Consider the following 23,098-nt stretch of genomic DNA (forward strand, 5'->3'; position numbering starts at 1 on the left):
TGTTCGTTTTCATATGAATAGACTCTACTAATGGATTCCTCAACTCCTAAAACCACGATGTTTCCATTAGTGTAAGGCACAAGTTGCTAGATTTTGGAGTTTATAATCTTTTTTTTGCTTTTTTCTTTCTTTTTCTTATAAACACAAGGGAAAACTAACAAGGCTAAAAACTCTATATGAGAACACTCCCCCACACTTAAAGTTTACAATTTCCTCAATGTAAAATTTATTCATCCAAAGTAAAGTTCAAGATGGGAAATTCATAACATGATATATATACACAATAAGAAAATAAAATGCATAATAAAAACTGATACTCCTACTCACAGTTATTTCTGAACAATAGAGGATAAACATTAAACAAGCTATTTAGTTGGCATCTAATCCTAACTCAGCCAATAAATATACCTCATCGTCAAGAAAAAATTCCATCTACTTAGAAAGGCTAGTGTTTATTCTAAATTGTTCAAAAATCTCTAAAAGTTGGAGTTTTGATACGCAAATATCCAAAATAAGAAGATAAAGATAAAAGACTTGAGAAATAAAAAGATAGAGATATATACACAAAACCAGTGGGTTTCCTCCCATTTAGCGCTTGGTTTAAAGTCGTCAGCCCGACTTGCAAGACGGATTCTCCATACACCAATAATCGGAAAAGTTGGGGATCCACACATAGCACCTGTTTTGCAAACACTAGCTTCACACAAATATTAGTAATATAAAACATAAATGAAGCTATTAACCGATAAAAGTTTCCCCCACACTTATTCTTGTCCACACTTGGGAGTGTATAAAGAATATAGAAGTCGGGTACTTCCATGGTTTCTTGTTCCAAAACCTGCATAGTATGAGAATCAAGTATCTCTAATGGAGGAAATCGAGAAACAAAGTCATTCAATAATATTCTCGAAGCACATACATTCAAACCAATAAGAGGTAAAGGAGAAGAAACAATATGCAAAGGGTTAGACAAACCTCGCACAATCTCTTGTAGCACGGAATCCTCTTCATCCTTGAAAAATTCAAGTGAATTATTCACCTCTTGTATATCATGGTCCTATATCAAACCTTGCAACCATTCTTCGTCCGTTTCTGCCTTAACCAAAATCTCGGCATCAACATCTTCATTACACTCATTTGCAAGCTCAATTGGGTCTTCCACAATATTGGTCATATCGGTTTCATTATCAACACACTCCTCTTTGCAAGGTACATACTCCACTGCGGATTCAAGTCTCACCATAAGGAACTTTTTTAGGGCACTCATTGCATCATCCTCAAGATCTACCTTTTGAATAGGTTATTGATCATTATAAAGATCAATGCTCGAGTAAGCTACACTAGTGTCATCATATTCCTTTTCATCTTCACCTTAATCGCAAAAAGACCCCATTGTACACTCCTCGGGGATGTCACCATAAATTGGTTCAAGCGATGTATTTGCATAGTCATCATCACTATCATAGTTAATATAAGATTGGCTACCACTTTCCAAAGATTGGTCTTTCGCATAATTTTGCATGTCCTCTTTGTATTCTTTAATGCCTTGTCTTAAATTGAAAACACCTTTTTGAAGATCTTGGAGTGATCCATCCAAATTTTGAAAATAGTGTTCCATTTGTTGGTAAAGCTTATTCGACAAGGAAAAAGTAGAATCACTTACCTCAGTATTGCTAGGCCAATTATCTTCCCTTTGAATGGGTGAATGATCATAACTACGATCAGAAATTGGGCCAAACATAATATGAGCACATTCGGTCGATAAAATTGGTTCCATGCTCGGTTGTCTACAAACTGACTCCATGTTGACCATAAATTGTTTCATCTCATGTACTAAACTAGAAGAAATATGAATAGGAGTACAACTAGTCTCCCATCCTTGTGGTTGCTCACTTACATACCTACCATAAGAAGGTTGATATGTATGAGAATAACTCAAAGGGTACGTAGAATATTGACCATAACCAAAGGATTGGTTTTGATGGTACTCCCCATAAGGGTGATAGTTATCATGTTGTTGAGGTTGAAAGCCGTATTGATTGCTCCAAAATGCTCCGTCCATAGAAATTGGTACCTGAAACGAGATTCTCAAAACTCGGTTAAGAACCAAAAAAATATGAAAAACTAAAACAAGAAACAAAACTAAAAACAAAAATAAGAAACCAAAAACAAGTGACAACCGCTGCCTCCCCGGCAACGGCACCAAAATTTGATCGTTGTCGTATGCGTCAAAATAAATTACTTTCTCACTACTCAAAATATATAAAATATAGCAAGGGTAAGAAAGGATTATTCCCACAGAAAGGACTTAGGTTGTCAAAATGTTATGGTTTCCTATATAAAACAATGGGGGTTTTCTGATTTTTATATAAACTAAAATAAAAGTAAAGCAATAAAATAAACACGCAAATCAAGGATGAAAAAAAATATTGGATAAAGGTTTCATCTTCATTAGTAAACAAGTTTTGAATGTAGGATTAGAATTCGTATTTAATCTCGTTATCATCAAAAGCCAAAGAATACCTTATTGCAAGAATACTCCATAAATTACTTAAGTCATCAACACACACATTAGAGCTGCGTATGTGAATTCTACCTAAATAATAACCTAACACCTTGTGCTAATTAAGTTCAATTCCTAGGAGCATTAAGTTTAATAAATAGGCTAATCAATGCAATTGTCATACATTGCGCATGACAATTCGGACAAAGGTCAATTTCTACATATGATTACAAGAGTGTATCACTACAAACCGTAATCATATCATGCTACTCATATTCAAGGTTATCGCTCGATGATGAACCCTAAATTAGCTATAGATATGGATGTGAGTTCAATCAATTCTAGACTTAACTAAACAAACATTCAATCATATTGCAATACATCAATCATGCAATTTATACGCAGTAGAAATCAAACGATAATATTGAGAGAAAACTAATTCATAAAAATCATAACTTGTTTTCAAAATCCAACTACATCTTTAACCAATAACAAAATCAATTAGCTCATATTCATGGAGTTCATAACAAGAAGGAAGAGAAAGCCTATCATGTTTCTAAACCCTAGAACAAAGTTGTAGACTCCCTCATCTCAATATCATCTGCAACCACAGCTCAAAGTCCATGCAATCTCCATTTCCTGTATTCTGCAACAACCCTTCACACAGCCCCATTACTTACATCTTTGTTGAGCTTCAGGCCAAACCAGATCCCAGCTGTTCTTATGCTCAATTCCCGCTTCAGTTCAGGTACAAATGTGCCTTGTTGCTCCATCTCTTTCTGTTACAGTTCATACCACCACCTCAATGAATCCACAGAAAAAACCATTCTTTCACCTGAGTTCAAACACCAACAGCCGTCTTCATCTGTAGTTCCAGCTTAATCTCAACCTCTCTCAATCTCACCCATCAACAACAGATGCTCCTCTTATTCTCAATGCAAATAAAACCCAATTTTCCATTGTTTATCACTTAAATACTAAATTCAAGCAATCCCTAGATTTCATTTCTAATCCTTGAACAGAAGCAACGATTTTTTCTTGATCCAACCTCATGGCAACAGAATCCCCGTCTACTTTCTCCCGCCCTCAAAATCTCTGGTTCTTATGGAGCCGCCATGACTTATATCTCTCGATTTCGGGCAAAGAATGATTGAGAGATGATTTCTCTCGATTCAAGGGTTATGTAAGAAATGAAGGTGGATACAGCCACCCAGGTCCGACAGATAAGGGGTAACCAGCTCATTCACGGCTTGTCGGTTTCGAAGGACTGACAGCCTAATTCCTTTCTCAACTCAATTGTCAGTTCATTCTTCACCTCTTTCTCGCACAACCTAGCCAGATCCCTTGTGAATTGACCTTTCTTTCCCTTTATGCTCCAAATGGACGTTTTCTCCTTCTTTTGCTCATAATGACTTCAAGACACCTATATACTCAAAAGTAATCATAAGATACATAATTTACACGAAAAATAGCAAAGAAAGCATAATCAATAGATAACAAAACTAGGTGTTTATGACACCTATCACTACAACAATTAAACGAACCAAAAACATAAAAGAACTTACAGATTAAAAATTCTAGGGTTTCCACATGTTTACCTTCTTCATATTTTACTCTCATCATCTTTGTGATTCAATTTTCCTTCCTAAATTTATTGCATACATAAAGCACATAAAGCAAACATAAATCTCAAAAATAAAACTTGATAATCGAGAATCCAGAATTTTTCGTGAGAGAGGAGAAAAATCGTAGTAGCATAAAAAGAATAATAGTGTGAAAAACATATGAGAAAAGAATGTTTAGGGATTTAGATCCAGCGGCCAGAAACACCGAGATATACCTGGACGACTTCGGCTATCCACAAGCGTCACCCACCCCATATTTTGTTCACCCACAAATCACCACTTAACATTACCTAAACTTCCTATCCATAGAAAGAAAAAACACGATCTGGATGTTACTGACCACATAATCGGCCTCCGGATCAATCCTAACCACTGATTGACTTTTTTATCTCAAAGTGAAACACCACCCTTTTTATAACAATGATTCATTGCTTGATTCTTTGATCTCTGCACTGAGGTCTGAATTGCAATGAAATATTTAGGTTAGTTGAGTTATTTTCTAGGAACTGAAGCAATTTTAATTCTGACAAGCTTGTTCCAACTCAAAAAAAGTATTCACTAGAGATTCTCAAAGAAATATGATATGACTGATTGTAAACCTTGTAAGGCACCAACGGTTCAAGGTGAGAAAGCTTTCATTCTTGATCGTACTATAGTATTAGATGATACATATTACAGAAGCCTAGTTGGTAGAATACAATATCTTACTCTCGTTAGGACAAACATTAGTTTTGTAAACTATGTCTCATACTTCATGCACTCCCCTATCGATCTTCACTTGCAATTAGCTAAACAAATTCTCAGATATTTGAAGAGGTCACTTGGTTCTGGGATTTTTATTGGTTCAGGTCCTTGCAACACTATTAAAGCTTTTTCTGATAATGATTGGGCATTGGGATCGATGCCCTGAACTGCAGGTTATTTTGTGTTTATGGATGATATTCATGTATCTTGGTCTTCGAAAAACAAATATATAATCACTTGTTCATCGACTGAAGTGGAATATAAGACTTTAGCAGTTGCGCTTCCTTAAAAATTATATGGGTCTCCTATTTACTAGATGAGCCCGCAGGTACCATTGATCGCTCCTTGTACTATAGCTTGGGTACAAGAAGTATTGATGCAAATCCAATATTCCATGCTCGTACAAAGTATGTGGAAGTTGACTAATGCTCACAACATCAGAGGTTTTGTTGCAAATGGCTTTCTCAGAGTTGAGTTTGTCCCCACGTTAGAGCAAGTGGTAGGTCTTTTCACTAAAGTCTTGTCAAAGTCTTTGTTCTTCAAGCTACAGGCAAACTTATGTATCATAACATTGGACAGTTTGAGGGGAGGTGTTAGTGAAAGCTACAACTATCTCGTTATCAGCAGTTAAAGGTGTTAGTAACAGATATGACTTTTTTGTTTTATTTTATTTTCTTGCTTTCCCGTTAGTCAGTTACTGTTAGTTGGACTGTTTTTTCTTTTGTTCTTTAGCTATATATAGATGTGTCATGTAATCTCTTTTTGTATATGATAGAATATAACTTACAATAGAACATTTTATACAACTCATTTGCTTTTCATTTTACAAGGGATCCACAAAAGGAAGTTCCATAATCTTTTAGTACTGAAACAAAATCAACTAGACATCTAGAGGTTTCAAAGTAGGCCCAAGACAGGTTCAACTTTTCGCCCTTTTAAATGTTATGGCCAGGACTGCTAAAGCCTATGCCTGTGTAATCTTTCCAAAATAGGCCTGGTATGGCCTATGCGGTCATAAATAATATGAGACTGTATAAGTTTATCATTGAAAAACGACAGATGGTGGGGTGGTTGTTAGAGCATAGCTCGTTTGAACCCACCAAGCGTTGGTATGTCAAGTTTGGTTGTCATATTTTAGTAATAAAACTCATCTAGAGTCGCTTGATTATTTGCTAGAGTCAACTTCGTTTAGGTCAGACTAGAAAGTCTAGGAATGTTGAGACGTACAAGTATTACTCTGAAGACCTGAAGAATGTGAAGAAGTAACGACTGTAACGAAGACATCATCCTTCCATTTGAGGTTAGTAATACTGACTTGACTTGTTTCCATTCCTAACGTATCTTTCAAGTCGTATTATATTGAAAACATAACATGCGAAGCTGTATATATAATACTCTAGTGTTTAGACTTGGTCATATTATTATGAACGAAGTGTCAAGGAATTATATTGAATTACGAAGCATGACGCGAAGCATTTCGTCACTTGCTACGCCCTTCCTCGTCTCTGGGTTCCTAGGTATTTCTTCAACAATTTATGATCTCTAGTGGACCTCTCAGTAGGATTCGAACCCAGATGAAATTCTGACCATCTGTGTTATCTTTTGAACTTCGTAAATACGATATCAACATAATGTATTTAGTTACTTGATTATGTATAGGATATAGGTGTGATTTCATCATAGAAAACTATGTATTATTACATTGGTTTAAAGAAGTATATTTATGAAATTGTTTCATAATCGAAAGGGAAATCATGAGAGTGTTGGCCTGGTTCTTTATTGAATATCTTTTGGAGACCAATAAAAGATGACAAGGTAGAACCTATCTTGACCTATTTTGAGAATCAAGGTATAACAGATCATAGCCTATAGTGTGTATCAAGGTGTAACCGGTCACAAGCTAATTTGGAAAGCAAGGTGTAATCGGTCACAAGCTACATTCAGAAGTAAGGTGTAATCCGTCACAAGCTACATTGGGAAGCAAGGTGTAACCGATCACAAGCTACTTTGGGAAGTAAGGTGTAACCGATCACAAGCTACATTGGGAAGCATGGTGTAACAGGTCACAACCTATCTTGGGGAGCATGGTATAACCGATAACTACTTATATTGTGAGTCATGGTATAACCGGTCCCAAGAGCAAAAACGAGTTTCCAAAGTTCACACATTTCTTCATGTTGTGTGTGAATTAGGAATTAGGGTTTTCTAAGATGAGAAACTTCTAGATATCGACATTATTTGAACATGTGTATAACTCTAATTACTTATTGTTCCAAGATATTCCTTGATGCTCAAGGTGATCCCAAACCAAAATATTGAAAAGCATTTAATTATGAGTTCCAAATATATATGTTTTAATTACCAGCAATTAAAGCATATCATATGGAAAAGGTTTATTAGTTAATGTGCAAAACTAATAATAGAAGTTTTCTAAATTAGGTACTTTAATGAATACCGAAATTATGTACTTTAATGAATATCTTGTGAAGATTTCGGTTTTGGAATTTCCTTGTTCTCCAAACAACCTTGGTTTATAAAAACTTGAGTTTGCATTTCTTGCAAATTATCCTAATAGCCGGACAAACTTCATTCGTGTTGTTTTTGGTGGAGTTGTCTATCTGGAGAGGAAAGTACCCTAATTAGGAGAAATCTCTTATGACCGCTCGTTTAAAGACTTCGGTGGGATCAAGAAGCTCTACGAGTACCGTTGGTGGGAAACTAGATAATTGCATTGTTATTTTAGTTTTTGATTATTTATTTGATTGACTAACGGTTGTTGAAACTTTGATTGCACCTAGTTTGATTATTCTTGAGAGCTTTGTCTTCTGACATAAGGGTCACTCAAACTAGATCAAAGTATCAACGGTATCTTTAGAACCATTTGTGGATCTAAAGACATCTTGTGATTATTTTTTTTTTTAACAGACTCCGTTCTGTGCGCGATTTATCACAAGAGGATTCATGTTTGTGTCATGCAGGTTAGGAAATTGAAGATTTGAAGACAAGGAACATTTTCTTATTAGTTTTCGTATCTTGTGGATTTGTGCACACATCTTGATCCGTTGGGATCCAACTAAGATTAGATTTATCTTTGATAGATTTGATCATATAGTCGTATTGATCGGCAACTATCATTTGGTGGTTTTCTACGACTTGATAGTTGTGAATCTAGATCTGAACTTTCGGATTTGGATTGATCATACCTGACAAAGGATTTTATTAGATTAAAAGTAAGAGCCTTTGTCGACTACTCAACATGTCTTTTATAGTAAAGATAATTGAAGTGGTTACCAAAATGTTTATTCCTTTACTATTTGGAATACGATCTAAAGAAGTTGAGTACATGAAGACTTTACTGGGTAAAGAAACTTGAGATAGTAACTTCACGTGTGTGACTCTAGAAGTCGAAGACACCGGGTTACCGAGGAAACTAAGTAGCTAGGGGTAGTCTACTTGGTCTCAACTATACAAAGTTGGCATTATATTTTGTATAACGGCTTAATTCTGAGAGTATTCAAAACTGAACTAGGTCCCGGGGGTTTTCTGCATTTGTGGTTTCCTCGTTAACAAAATCTTGTGTTGTGTTATTTACTTTACTTTTGCATAATAATTGTTTTATATTATAATAAAGTGTTAGAGCTCGGTTGAACCCACCAAGCGTTGGTATGTCAAGTTTGGTTGTCATATTTTAGTGAACCAAAACTCATTTAAATAGTACCTTGATTATGTATTAGAGTCAACTTCGTATAGGTTAGCTTGAAAGTATTAGGATATGAGACATTACAAGTATTACATGAAGACTTGAAGAATGTGAAGAAGTACGTAGCTACAACGACGACATCATCCTTCACTTGAGGTTAGTAATATTTGACTTGAACAGTTTCATTCCCTAACCTATCTTTCAAGTCGTGCATATTGAAAACATAACTGCGAAGCTATGAGTGATTATACTCTAGTTAGACGTAGTATTAAGGAATACAATACGAAGTATAACGCTTATCTTTTGAACTTCGTATATAAGACATCGATATAATCGTTTGAATGCTATTGTGATTATGTATGGGTATGAGGTGAAGATTTCATCCTAGGAAACGATGTTTTACATTCTTTTAAAGGAAGTAAATTCATGAACTTGTTTTGTGAATCGAAAGGGAAATATCTAGGCTTATTGGTATTGTCATTCATTGCATGTCTTTTGAACTACCAATATGTGTGATTAGTATAACTGCTCATGACTTGCTTATGTTCTTGGTAAAACTATTCACAAGGCCTGACTTTTGTATTGGTATGACTTTTATTAATGAAACCAATATTAAGTAATCACCTGAGATGGTATGATCGATTTAGTGTTATTGGTATGACCAACTCTAGGCAAAGGGGAACCGATCCTAGTAAGAGGTGAAACTGATCACAAGAGGGGAATCGATCCTTGTAAGAGGTGCAGCAAGAATCTAGTTATTGGGAACCGATCCTATGAAAATGTGCAACACGTTTTTAGATATTGGGAACCGATCCTATGGATATGTGCAACAAATACAATTTAGATACCATATATAAGTGGGAACCGATCCTAGTACTTAGTCAACCAAGTTTTGGTAACTAGCGTGACTAATTCTAGTAAACACATGGAGGTAGAACCGAAACTTGTTTTGGTAGAACCGTGAAACCCATGTTTGGTGTTTTGATAGGATAATCAATCACATAGTTCTTGGAAGTTAGATGAACCAACTCTAAACTTGTTTGGAAGTGTGGCAAATCAATTCCAAGATTGTAAGCATGAAAAAGGACTTACAAAGTAAAGATGTCGACATACTTTGAACATGTGAAGTAACGATTATCTTTTATTATTCAAAGATATTCCTTAATATCTAAAGGAGAATCCCAGATCGAAAATAAATTGAGAATCTTTTAATTAAGGTTTTTAATTTTATATTTGGAAAATAAAAATTAGTAATGTGCATTTACTAATTGGAGATTTTCTTAGAGATTTCGGTCAATGTTTGGACAAAGCATTTCCAGGAATTATGGAAACCGAATTTGGAATTTATTGCATATCTTGAGAATATTTTCGGTTTTGGAAATTCCTTGGTGTCCAAACTTCCTTGGTCTATAAATATCAAAGTTTGCATTTCGAGCAAACTAATCCTCAGAGCCAGCAAAAATACCTAGTTGTGTTGTTACTGGTGGAGCCGCCTATTCGGAGAGGAAAGTAACCTAATTAGGCGAAATCTCTTACGACCGCTTGGTTTAAAGACTTCTTTGGGATTGAGAAGCTCTATTAGTACCGTTGGTGGGAAACTAGATAATTGTGGTTTATCTTTTATTTTCGATTGATTTGATTGACTAATGGTTGTTGAAATTTGATTGCACCTAGTTTGTTTATGATTGAGAATCTTCTCTTCTGATATAAGATTCACTCAAAGTAGATTGAAGTTTCGACGGGGATCTTTAGACTGTTTGTAGATCTAAAGACGTCTTGTGATAATCCATTGTTAACAGACTCCATTCTGTTTGTGATTGATCACAAGAGATTGAAGTTGATTGTGTGAAGGTGTTTATTAAAGATCTAAGAAGATTTGAAGACGAAGAAGATTTCTAATTTGGGTTCATAATCTTTAGTGTGCACAATACTTGTTTCGGGTAAAGAGGATCCAACTATAATCGGTTTATCCTTGTGATAGATTGGTTTGATTAGCTGAGTAGATCGGCATCAATATAATTCTTTGTGATTAAAAGTATTGATTGCAAAATCTTGACAATTACTTTGGTAGTTGTTATTGGATAGATCTAAGGTCTTGACAAAGGAGTTTATTGGGATAAACGGAAGAGCCTTTTGTCGAACTCATATCACTTGGTTGAAAAGAGTTGTTACCGAACAGATTTGTTGTTCCTTTACTGTTTGGAATACTAACCAAAGGAATTGTTCCAAGTACGTGACTTATTACAAGTTGGAGGCGTGGGAATACAGACGGAACTAGGTGAACTATAGGTTTAGTTGCTTGGTCTCAACTATACGAAGTTGGTTTGATTTTGTATAGCGGCTTAATCCTGAGATTATTCAATTCTGGACAAGGTCCCGGGGTTTTTCTGCATTTGTAGTTTCCTCTTTAACAAAATTTTGCTGTGTGATTTACTTTTATTTTCCGCAATTATAATTGGTGTTATTATAGTTTAAAGTAAATTACACAAACGTTAATTCCTATTTACTTGATAGCAATCTTATTGTGTTTGGTTAAGTCCGAACCTATTATCAAGTAAACATACTTCGTTGTTGTATTGTCTCGATCTCGTATCCATAGACGATCACATGAAGTGCGAACCGATTAGTTGTATTGTCTCGACTCGGTCTGTAGACAATCACTTTTGGAGAAAGGACTTATAGGTGGAATAGTTTTATATTGAGGTATATTTGGGTACCCTCATATTTTCATAAAGTAAATACACTTGTGCATAAATCCTAATCATTTGATATTGATCCTATAGTAAATCGGTTTCGGACGGTAACTATTATCAAGTGAATATCAAGTTGTCGTATTGTATCTACTTTGTCCATAGACGATCACACTTGGTATCATACATATAGATTGATATTTAAAAGATTGTGATGTATTTGAATACCCTCGTCTTTTCAGTGGTAAACTCACCGTTGATCCACTGTCAAAGGAGTCTGCTACTATTGATCTAAGTCCGGTCATATGCTTATTATTGTTTACGTTCTAATTTATTGAAATGTTAATTTAAGTTCGATATCTATTAATTAGGGATTCTATTTACGGTATGGTAGATAAGAATAAAAACGGAAACGTAGTTGGTGAAATAAGATCTTTCTAATCCGTGATTAATTAGAATCATAAATAATAATAATACCACATTTAACTTTTACAATCAGATCTTTTTAAAATGTCTTATAGTTCAATTGTTTCCTTAAGTTTTTTTTTCCTTTAATTAACCAAATAAATTTTAGAAGATTTTATGTTTATGTTTATAAATTACTTATAGTAAGCATACAATGCATGCACCACATGTCATATACATTTTCATAGCTAATTAAATGTCGCCTAACTTTTAGTATTAGATATTTTACCTTAGAGGTGTAGAACAGGCCGGTCTAGCCTGGCCCGAGCTGTCATTATTCGGCCTAGTCTGGCCTGTAATGTGAGCAGGCCAAGCCCGCATAGATTAGAAAGTTTCTAAATGAGCGTAGTCCGAGTCAGAATTAAGCCTCCATTTAACTGGTCCAGGCCGATCTAGCATGCTTTGTTAGACTAGTGTTGCATAAATTTTTAAAAATGGCTCTGAAAGAGAGAACCAAACTCAATTCCTCAATTTCATTTCACTTATTTCAAGTGTAGCTAATTGTCCACCACTACTTTACGTTTAAGTTGTCAATATCTATAATCTATAACAGAAACACAACTATTAATTGAGTGATATTAATATGGGAACATTTTATGTCTAGTTCTAGTTTTATTTAAGGTAATAGGATAAATAGAGGTGTAAAACAGGACAGCCTGGCCTGGCCCGATCTGGCCTGGCCCGACTTGTCATTTTTCGGGTTAGCCTGGCCCGTCAATTTGAGCAGGGCAGATTAACCTGGCTTGGAAAGTTTCTAAGTTATTCGGCCTGGGCCTAAGCCAGGCCTGCTTTTAACTGGGCCAGGTCGGTGTAGCCTGCTTTGTGAATTTTTCACTTGTTATGTTTACACAACATGCCGTGGATTCCCCAAAACTGTCACTATCCATATGCAAAAAAACTAACAAAACAAATTGTTCATAAAAACTTCATTTAAACAAATCTCTTTAAATTACCCTTTAGGTTAATTTAGCCTAACAAAAATAATAAGCAACCTCACCAGCACCAACTCCACACCACCAACCACCACCATCAGCAACAACAACACCGCCAGCCAACGCCACCACCACTAGCAACAAAACAACCACCAACCACCAATTAGAAGCACCACCACCACCACCAACCACCACCGGTAGCAACCAGAACCAACACCAACCACCACCAACGAGCACCTCTAACCAACACCTCCACCAACCACTACCAATAACATCTCCACTACCAATACCCAGCAACACTCACCATCACCAACCAGCACTACCACTAGTCAGTAACATCACCACCAATTTCGCCGTCAATAATGGTTTCAACGATAAAAATTAGGCAGAAAAATGCTGAAACCAAATTTGGTTTCAACATAAAATTGGCTTTTCACCGACAAAACTTCAACGAAAAAAAACAAATGCACCAAACTGAATAAATTAGGAAAAAATAGTTGAAACCAAATTTGGTTTCAGCATAGACATATTTTTCACCACTAAACTTTGGTTTCACGATAAAATTTTTTTGGCAAAAATCAATTGAAACCAAATTTGGTTTCAACAAAACTTACTATTTTCACCAACACAAAAATTGGTTTCAATGTTGTTTATTTTATTTTTTTAAGGGGGATTTTGCGTTTCCCCTCCAAAATAAATGGCTATTTTGTATTTCCCCCTTTTTTAATTACTAATTGGTGAAACCCCCTTTAATGTGGATGCGCCGTAACTGGGAGTTAAATCATGCACGTGTAGTGCACGTGTGATTATAATAAAATAATATAGTGAAAAATCCAAAATTAGTTACACGTGTTTGAAGAATAACGATTTGATCTTGCGGTTGCAAACAACTGAAATGGATGAACGGACAGATATTAGATCTCTTTCTTCTTCGTCATCTCCTTCATCTTCGCCAATATTTCTCTGCAACTAATTCTCCAGGGAAAACAAAAAAACACAAATTAAGATCCCTCAGTTTCTCTTCCCTGTCATCGTTTAATTCCTAAATCAGATGAACAAAACCAAGATGCAAAATACCCAAAACTAATCCCTAATTTGATTTCGGAGATAAATTCAATCCAACATCACCACCCATAACAGCAACAACAATAAAATTGATGCGGGTATGGATTTTGATATATTTTATTTGATGTTCTCAGGGGATCTACTATAAAATTGATATGGGAAACAACAACATTTGCTCATCGAATTTATTAATTGATGATGAGTTTATTGATGGGATAGTGCATATGATGAGTTATCACATGATATATAAGCTCTTGAATTAAGATTTTCACCATGGTTACTAACTACAACAACCTTTTGAACTCTCCATTAATGACGTCACTATATAATCCAGCAGGAAAACCTTCTTTGGATATGCTTTGATTTGGATAGAGATATGGTGATTGCTTGAAGGGCGTTTGAGTATTGTGAAAAATTGGGAGTGATTTTTTAAGGTTTCAGCAGTGTAGAATCCGATGACGGAGTAAAATTATAGGAGTGAGGTACGACGACAATGGTTTTTCTTTTTTTTTTTAGTGTGAAAGATAGGCTCAGAAGGCGCCACGTATAAGGTAACTATCTCTACTTGGGTTGTCATCATTTAGTATAACACGGGTGCACTGCACATGTAGAAAATAACTGGCCAGTTACGACACATCCATGTTAAAGGGGGTTTCACCAATTAATAATTTAAAGAGGGGGAAATGCAAAATAGCCATTTATTTTGGGAGGGAAACGCAAAATCCCCTTTATTTTAATTTCGTCAGTTTCATCACTTTTTATAAAATTTGGTTTTATCATTTTTATGACATTTCACTAACACAAAACTTGGTTTCAACGTTGTTTAGTTTTTATAAATTTGGTTTCATCAGTTTTCCAACATTTCACAAACACAAAACCCTGGTTTCGACAATGATGATGATTTTCAATGATGATCATCTGAAAGTGTTTGTGATGTTTGTAGAGGATAGAAGGAGGGGGAGGAGGTGTTGCTGGTGGCGGATTTGGATATGTAGTGGTGTGGGACAAAAGATAAGGAGAAAGACGATGGGGGAGGAGGAGGTGTTGTTGATGTAAAATTAGGACATAATTGAAAAGAGAAGGAGGTGCTGGTAGTAAAATAAAGAGGGGTGTTGATAGAGGAGACAGAGGTAATGTTGATCTGTCTTTTCTCGCTGGTTTGGTGGCGGCGAAGCTACTGAGACGGAAGAAAAAAGAAGAAGAAGAAACCGATGAAAAAAGAAAAGCAGTAATGTCATCTTAAAAAATCATAAAAAACAAATTTAAACATTATAGATGGAAGTGGGATTTTGGCCTCGTTTTTATAACTCAAATGTTTTTCATCTATAAATAATAATATGTGAGGAGGTTTTGTATGTTAAATTTGATCACCTTGGGTTTTTTTATGTTGTAATGTTGTATTAATTTTGTTGGAGTGAGTTGCTCTCTAGCAGATATTTTGTTTCAGGAGTAAATGAGCATGGAATTTATCTATGAACAGAATTGAACTTTGCCCAGAGAAATTCAATTGGAACAAGGATGTGCAAATTACCTGTCTATGTATGTATCGTACATTAAAGCAGCAGTTAAGAATGAAGCAAATCATAGTGTCTCAAGAACCAAAAGTACACCCAAATCAAACTCTCAACCTATCAGCAATATTATTGAAAAAGTCGGACCACGTTCTTTAAGCAAGTCACAAAGCAGCTAGGAATTACACAGCCGGAAGAAAAAGAACTGACAAGACGGGGTAAGCGAATAATGTTTTAGCGCCTTACTGACTGGCAACTATTGCTTTCCACATAGCTAGCATGACTTCTCTCATTTTTCTGTAACCCTCGGTATGAAAAATTATCCATCTACTTGGTGACCAGAATTAAACAAAAGACCTAGTGTAAACCTATGCTACTGTCTCTGATGCTTACCTACACAAGGGAAAGGAGAATAGGATTCGATTCCATTGTGTGAAATGTCTTAACCTGGTCTTGATGCCTACAATCCATGAGGCTACCGCTAATGTCAGAAGCCGCGAGAACGTATTACTTCTTAAACACTTATACACGCACAAGAACCTTAAAACTCAGAAGCCAGATCTTTCAACCTAACACATGGACAATCTATTACTAAACCTTTCTTTGTATGAAAATATCCCACTAATCTAATACAATCATCTTTCACTTGCTTTGCCGTGGATCTATAACCTACTTGATGAAGTTTAACAGGTTTCTAACAAGTGAAAGAAACTGCAGTAGCCTGCCAGAGCATCTTCCCACTTCTTTTCTATACCAAACACCAAACACGTGCTCCTCCGCTTAATTCTCCACTAAAACATAAACATGCTACATTTCAACCCCTGGCCAAATGGGCTTAATCCCCCGTTGGTTAAAAATCTCCCTATCTTGAACAAACTTCGTTTCCCAACATTTGACTCACTTCTAGAACATCAAGGATTACCAGCAAGTATCAATTTAAAATAGCATTACCAAAGCTACGTATCAATATCACGAAGATTTAAATAAGTTATAGTCATCTATCCCACTAAGCATCAATTTTTACAGCTTCAGATAATGATAATGAGAACTGCCAAAACAAGAACATAGAAGATAAATCGTAAACAAGTTCCTAAATTTAAGCCCAAGAAAGGGACAAGTTCATTAAGATACTTGAGTCTACTTGTAGAGTTGTATAAACCTTTTGGCAGCTTCTAAAACATTAGCCCTGTGACCAAAGGAACTGACCCTGACAAATCCTTCACCACCTGGTCCGAACCCACTCCCAGGAGTGGTAACGACATGGGTCTTCTCGAGAATCTCGGCGAAAACATCCCATGAACTCTGACCAGGGAAGTGAACCCACACATATGGAGCATTCTTTCCTCCGTATACATTAAATCCAAGTGAATTAAATGTGTCCATTATTATTTCGGTATTCTCCTTGTAAAAATCAATTACATCCCGCATTGCCTGAAAGTAAAGATAGAAAGAAAAAAAAATAAACATCAGACGATCTCTTTAAAGCATAGTGTTGAGATAACAGAGAAAGGATCTTGCCTTAAGGCCTTCTGGGGAAAGGCAAGCCAGTCCACCAGCTTGAGAAATGTTGGATGCACCATTAAAACAAGTGCAGACTATACGATTGAAGTCTTTTGCAACAGAGAATCCATCTGAGAAAAGGAGCTCCTTGGGAACTACTGTCCATCCAAGACGAACTCCAGTAAACCCAGCATACTTGGAAAAAGATGATGTCTCAATGGCAACCTGCAATTATTTACATAACATATCTATAGTTTCTTAGAAGTTTTGAGGACTGCATGATCTAAAAGCATTCCAATAATTCAATACAACTATCAACCGAGGGTACAGAAATAAGAAACATTTTCCCTTTATATGCTAACACACTAAGCACGTGTTAAGTTGCCTACAACTAAATAGGTCATTCCAGATGTTGTAATCCTGATATAGTCATAATCTTTCATGGTAACAGAAATTGGCAAATCGCACTTATTATAGATGGTCCTACATGAGTCTGTGTTTAGCCGTTTATAGGCTAACCAACCAGGTATAATGCCCACTAATGCTGTATTTATGTGCAACCTAAAAGAAGTACAATAAGAATGGAAAATTCAAACCCTTTGGCATGTGAGAAACATGAGAAAGAATGCAATTAGAAAATTACATCTGGAACTGCTACAAGATTAGGGAACCTGTGAAACTTACTCTAACATGCTTTTCGAGGGTGAAAAAGATAAAGTTAGGAGGATAAATACAAAAAATAAACTGACCTCTTTTGCACCAGGAATTTCATAGATAGACCTTGGGCTGTCATCTGCAATATACATGCCGTATGCAGAATCATAGACAATGATTGACCCATTTTTCTTTGCAAACTTTACCAGTTGTGTTAGTTGTTCCCTCGTTGCAGCTGCACCTGTGGGGTTATTTGGGGAACAGAAAAAAATAACATCCGTTTTTGGGGTGGACGACAAATCAGGAAAGAACCCGTTCTCCGGGTTGCATCTCATGTACTCGATGTTTCCATATTTCTCAACATCCTTGTCAAACTGTCCAGTCTGGCCTAGAATTACCCCTGAATCCACGTATGCCTGTACAAAAGAACACAAGATAGTACACATTCACACAAGAAAACTACAGGGATCCGACCTGTAGTAGTGTATACTAAATAACAAAGTAAGATTTTTATATCCATCCGTTCTTAATAATATATGCTTCCACCCAACCCCAATATATTGCTAACAGACGTGAATATAGACATAGGCCTGGGCTGTCTAATTATCAATGGCAAAAACGGTTACAAAATTTTAATTCAAGGAAACGAACGTGAATGATAAAATATAGTTTAAGATTGTAAATGTTACCGGGTATGATGGATCTTGCACTGCAATAGACACATTTGCCCCAAAAAGAAGCTGTCACAGAAAAGAATGGATACCAATGTCAGATTGTCTTTATGGGTTGCATACAATAATATAAATTTGGTCAGGTTATAGTGAGTCAGACTGTGATAATACACTATAACTAAAGTGGTCATTTCATTTATGTGCACATGAAAGGAACCAAAGGCATCTGACAAACATTATAAATTAACGTAGGAAGTTGAGACAAAAATGAACGGACACAAACTAAAGCAACCTGAAGGCGAGAAATGTCACACTTTGCTCCGTCTGACACAAATATGTCACTATCCTCTATGCCAAGGTCTCCATAATAAGTTGATGCAATTGCAGCCCTCAGTTTCTGAAAAGATAAAACGTACTGTTATTGGTCTATTGATAAATAACTCATGAAAGGATGCAATTCTGTAAACGAAGGTTGAAACTTTATAATGATTGAACAACAGTAACAACAACAAAAAACTGGTTAAGATGAGAAAAAATTTAATATGTATTCAAACTAGTCTTGCTTCCACTAGATATTTATGTTCTCATTGAATAATAACTAATCTATTCCTTTTACCAAGACTTCGATTCAGGGTAAAAAGCTTAAAAAATGAAAATGATAAAAAAAAAAAGAAAAAAAAATTGTACAAAAGAAATTGAAAACCACCAAAGGACACCAATCATATCAATCTCAAGGTGTTTTGGTACTTATGAGAAAAGCAGAGACAAGATAACATACTTTTTCGCCTTGTTCAGCTCCATAACCACTATACCCCTCTAAGGTCGACAACGCTCTTGATCTCTGCAAACATTAGAAAGAGTTGAAGACATCAGGCAGTGATCGGTGTCATATTGTAAAAGAAAAGCTGAAACAGGATACCCTTTAATTGGTTTTTAGGTTTCTGCTTATTTGCAAAAAGTGGGACACATTTACGCTAGCAATTGAACTAAACATTTGAAAAATAGATTAATAGAGTAAATTACAAACAGTGTCTCGAGTCTTCTGAAAGTGCTAGTAGTGTTAATAAGCAAAGGCAGATGCCCCGCAAATTAGGATTATTGCATGTCCTTATGACATGAAGAGTGAAGTTTACTTCGCTTCTCCTTTAAAAATCAAAGTATGAGCATTAACTCTCTGTAGAGTAAAAAGTAAAAGTTTTCGCAGACCCAACTGAAAAAAAAGAGTGATAGTATCTTACGAGTGGAAGCATTACCTCAGCCATGGCAGATGTTATAACTTCTGGAATGGGCTCAGTTGTGTCTCCAATTCCAAGGCTTATCACTAGTGCATCAGGGTATTTTTGCAAGTGCGCGAGCTTCCTTCTGTTAATCTAATTACAAAACATACAAGCACGAAGATAAGTTCATAATTTATCTTTGAAAACGGAGAAGCAGAAGCACCAATCATATAAATTCAATTAAAACCCATATCATGTAAACAAAAAGTTTTACAAGACCAATTTCAAGGGAGAAATGTCTTAGATTACAAGTTATAACACTAATTTAACACTTCTCAACAAACTAAATACTGTATGAGCTGAAATAGTTTTTCATTTTCTTTACTTAAAGAGTGGAACCGGTCATATACTTGATACAACTGTGTACAATTAGTTTGATATCAGTAGTGTCTGGCATTGTTCATTCACCTGCTTATCACAAGGTACCCAACGCAAAAATCCCAAAACAAAGTGGATATTATTCTACTTTCTAATTTCTTCGCTCTTAGTTCAATCACAGGATTGAACAACAAAAAAGAAAGAATGACATCACATTATTTATGGCCGCAGAAGTATCCACTCACTAACCTCTGGAAATAAATAACCAGCTTCCAGTTTTGCCATGTTTGCATTGCGAGACACCTTGGTTGTGTAAGCTTCAAATCATAAAATAAACAGGAGGCAGCATATCAAAAGCAATTCAAAGTGTCAAATGGAATTATATCCATCCACTAAATAAACAGTAAAAGCTTTTACCAGCCTTCTCAGTGTGTGGAGATGCTGCTACAACACATTTACATATCAAATTCCTTGTCACTGAAACTGAAAATTTGGAAGTTCTGCGGGTAAACAAAGAAAAACGGAAATTAATCGGAAAATATAAGAAATAACAATCCTTTGAGTCACAAAGAATAAATAATAAAGTATATTTTTAAAATCATTACCTGGAATTTGTAGATTGTTGACCTAAGAATGCAGATGATGAAGAAGAAATCGAAGCTGGGAGCTGCGTCAGAGACATATTTTCTACACAGAAGATGGACCAAATGATTAGAGAGAAACCCTTGATTAGTAATCAGAAAAAACCAATACCGAAAGGGTTTTTAGTTAGGGTTTTGAGAATTCACCTTGTCAAGCCGCCGTTTTTGGTTGAAGTTAGAGATAGATAGACCGAGAGAGAGAGGGAGGAGAGTGTGTGTGTAAAGGGTTTTTTCTTTTGAACCCTCGGACAACTACGGTTAAAACTTCTGGTTCTTTTCTGTCCATTGTATTTTCGTTCCGGGATAATCGGTACTAACTGTAATGCAGCATATCTACTTCGTAAGTGGGATATGATATCCCTATATTTTTCCCTTTTAACAGTTGTACTGGAAATGCAGATCCAGGGAGAAAACTCAGATGGTTTTTTGTGAAGTAAAAAGAGAGACATAGAGATAATAAAAAATGACACTAGTCAATCTACGAAACATTATATTTGTTCCTCAATTTCACAGTAGATTTCTTAGTGAGAGTTTAGAAACCCTAGCTCAAGTAAACACCTTGTCAACTTCAACTGATTATCTGCATTTTTCATCAATGTGAGGTTTTTCTCCCTTCTTATTGCTTCTTTATTTTTGAATTATTATTATTATTTCCTTCCTCCTTTTATTTGCCCTTACGAAGAATCTATACAGTTAACCAGTTCTCTTCTCTTACCTAGATTGAAAGTTGCTCAATTTGTGGAATGGTATTGCCCGGGTACCCCGATTATATATGATTGTAGATTTCAAATGCTTTAATTACTAATTTATTGCTTTGAATTTACTTGTTAATGTTAGGTGGGTGAATGTGAAATGCATACTGATAATAGTCATGGGAATGTAGTTATTAAATGTGTTTTGTTTTTTGCTTAGTTTAGGGGATAGTATGTTTTTTTGGGTTGAGAAAATCTGTAAGCACTTGGTTTGTTATTTGGGAGTAACTAAACCTTAAGTTATTACTCACTGATAAAGAAAAAACAGCAAAACCATTACACCATGGTGGGTGTGTTATCACTAGTTAGTTACGAAATTCAGTTAATGGATAATACAATTTGAGAAGGATTATGATTCACGCCGCAATGAAGTGGAGATAAATCAAGCAAAATGTGATTAGAGTTTTCTCTTTCAGCTACAAACCAATTGCAGCGATAGTGATAAATAGAACCTTGATAACTTTGCAGTACGTATCAGCAACACGATGAAGTGTCAATTTTTGATGGATAGCACCCAAAATCTGAAAATGAACTCCCTTCTTTTCTAAATGGCATTTAAAGTGCTTCCTTCTTTTCATTCTTAGCATGTAACATTTCATCTGAGAAATGATATATCTCAGCTAGGGAAGCCAATTACTTAACACCATTGTGTAGGTTATTCTTACTCTAATCAACTGTGGATTGGTGCCATATAATTTTAGATCAATCAACTGTAACTCTTACTTCGAAAAGGAGGAAATCGCTCACCTAGCAAATTCATTGTAATCTCAGTCAACTGTTGTACTGTCTGCCAAAACCAACAGAGAAAACTTCATGAAGAATTTTGTTCGCAATAATTGCCCATTCACGAGCAATTGATTATCTTGAACTGGGTGTATTTGTGAAGAAAAATAGTAGATGTATTGGATCAGATATAGTGCATCTAATGGAAATCCAGGTTCTTGAATCTATTGAGGTTTTCTAGTGAAAACCAATGTTCTATCTTTATCCTGGAATTTTCTATCCATATTGAATATGTTATTCAAATAAATCATGTCTTTTTGCTCTTACAACGTCTACAAGAATGTGGTGTATTTTAGTTTCCTATAACTAACTAATTTCGGTGTTACTATCATCATGTCTACTTGCGTTCTCCTGTTTTTTATTCTTTCATTTTATGTTGTAGTTTGAGAAGAAGACAGAGTTGGAGCATAGCCTTAGCATTGAACACTGGCGGGACTCCTGATGGTGGAAACCAAGACAACCTCAATGCCAACAGTGGTGGTTTTGGCCAGACCAGGTTGGGTAGAATAGTGGGTGCAGGTGGGAAACAGCTGTTAGCGAAGCTAAATTCTGCTAGAAAGAACGTCCCTATGAAAGTCTTTTTACTTCTCCTGGGTTTCTACACGGCTAACGCATTAGCTACAATTCTAGGTCAGACCGGTGATTGGGATGTCTTAGTAGCTGGTGTTGTTGTTGCTGCCATCGAAGGGATTGGAATGCTTATGTACAAAAAGACCTGCTCATTCTCAACTGGGAGGTTCCAGCCCTTAATTGGTATGATCAACTATTGGAAAGCTGGTGTTTGTTTGGGTTTGTTTGTGGATGCTTTTAAATTGGGAAGTTGAATAAGAATATCTAGTTTGCCTAATCACCTGAATCATTTTATGTAACTCCTGATCCACTTCCATCTTCTATTATATAGAAGGATATTATTGGGGCCTCACATTCCATTAGAGGGGCGTCACCTAATAGGACAAAAACGGGTCATTCATATGTAATATCAAAAACCCCTTATCTCAAATAATTTTGTAATGACTAAACAACCCTTATTTAGTTAATTTTAATTTAATTTAATTAGATAAAAATTAAATTAATGAATTTTGGGACAATGTTTTTGTGGGAAGAAAAAATTGCCGTAAAATAAACTTCTACGGTTGGAAATAATCCAAATCTAGATGTAAAATCACTTCTACGGTTGGAAATATTCCAAACCTGGACGTAAAATCACTTCTACGGTTGGAATTAAAAGAAAACTGGACATAAAATCAGATTCTACGGTTGGAATTAA

The 23,098-nt window shown here is 35.6% G+C and overlaps 2 protein-coding genes across 2 annotated transcripts; one reads left to right on the forward strand and one right to left on the reverse strand.

The window, feature by feature from the left end:
• Window positions 1–16,153: 16,153 nt before the first annotated feature.
• LOC113297874 (LL-diaminopimelate aminotransferase, chloroplastic-like) lies at window positions 16,154–20,581 on the reverse strand. Its single transcript, XM_026546447.1, has 11 exons — window positions 20,444–20,581; window positions 20,261–20,342; window positions 20,073–20,155; window positions 19,905–19,972; window positions 19,314–19,430; window positions 18,839–18,901; window positions 18,353–18,457; window positions 18,079–18,129; window positions 17,485–17,805; window positions 16,754–16,960; window positions 16,154–16,666 (listed from the first exon to the last, which is right to left on the reverse strand). The coding sequence occupies exons 2-11, from the start codon at window positions 20,335–20,337 to the stop codon at window positions 16,373–16,375; spliced, it is 1,386 nt and encodes a 461-aa protein (XP_026402232.1). The 5' UTR covers window positions 20,338–20,342; window positions 20,444–20,581; the 3' UTR covers window positions 16,154–16,372.
• Window positions 20,582–20,677: 96 nt separating this feature from the next.
• LOC113297875 (ycf20-like protein) lies at window positions 20,678–22,863 on the forward strand. The gene is made up of 2 exons (XM_026546448.1): window positions 20,678–20,893; window positions 22,214–22,863. The coding sequence occupies exons 1-2, from the start codon at window positions 20,760–20,762 to the stop codon at window positions 22,653–22,655; spliced, it is 576 nt and encodes a 191-aa protein (XP_026402233.1). The 5' UTR covers window positions 20,678–20,759; the 3' UTR covers window positions 22,656–22,863.
• Window positions 22,864–23,098: the final 235 nt, after the last annotated feature.

This window comes from Papaver somniferum, chromosome 7 (genome assembly GCF_003573695.1).
Source record: "Papaver somniferum cultivar HN1 chromosome 7, ASM357369v1, whole genome shotgun sequence".
NCBI lineage: Eukaryota > Viridiplantae > Streptophyta > Magnoliopsida > Ranunculales > Papaveraceae > Papaver > Papaver somniferum.

Excerpts from the sequence above, each read along its gene's own strand:
- LOC113297874 (XM_026546447.1), bottom strand. The coding sequence starts at position 20,337 with ATGTCTCTGACGCAGCTCCCAGCTTCGATTTCTTCTTCATCATCTGCA. Across the intron at positions 17,806-18,078 it reads TGCAAGATCCATCATACCCG|GCATACGTGGATTCAGGGGT; the intron begins GTAACATTTACA and ends TCTTTTGTACAG. Across the intron at positions 16,667-16,753 it reads TTTCCCCAGAAGGCCTTAAG|GCAATGCGGGATGTAATTGA; the intron begins GCAAGATCCTTT and ends CTTTACTTTCAG.
- LOC113297875 (XM_026546448.1), top strand. The coding sequence starts at position 20,760 with ATGACACTAGTCAATCTACGAAACATTATATTTGTTCCTCAATTTCAC. Across the intron at positions 20,894-22,213 it reads TATCTGCATTTTTCATCAAT|TTTGAGAAGAAGACAGAGTT; the intron begins GTGAGGTTTTTC and ends TTTATGTTGTAG.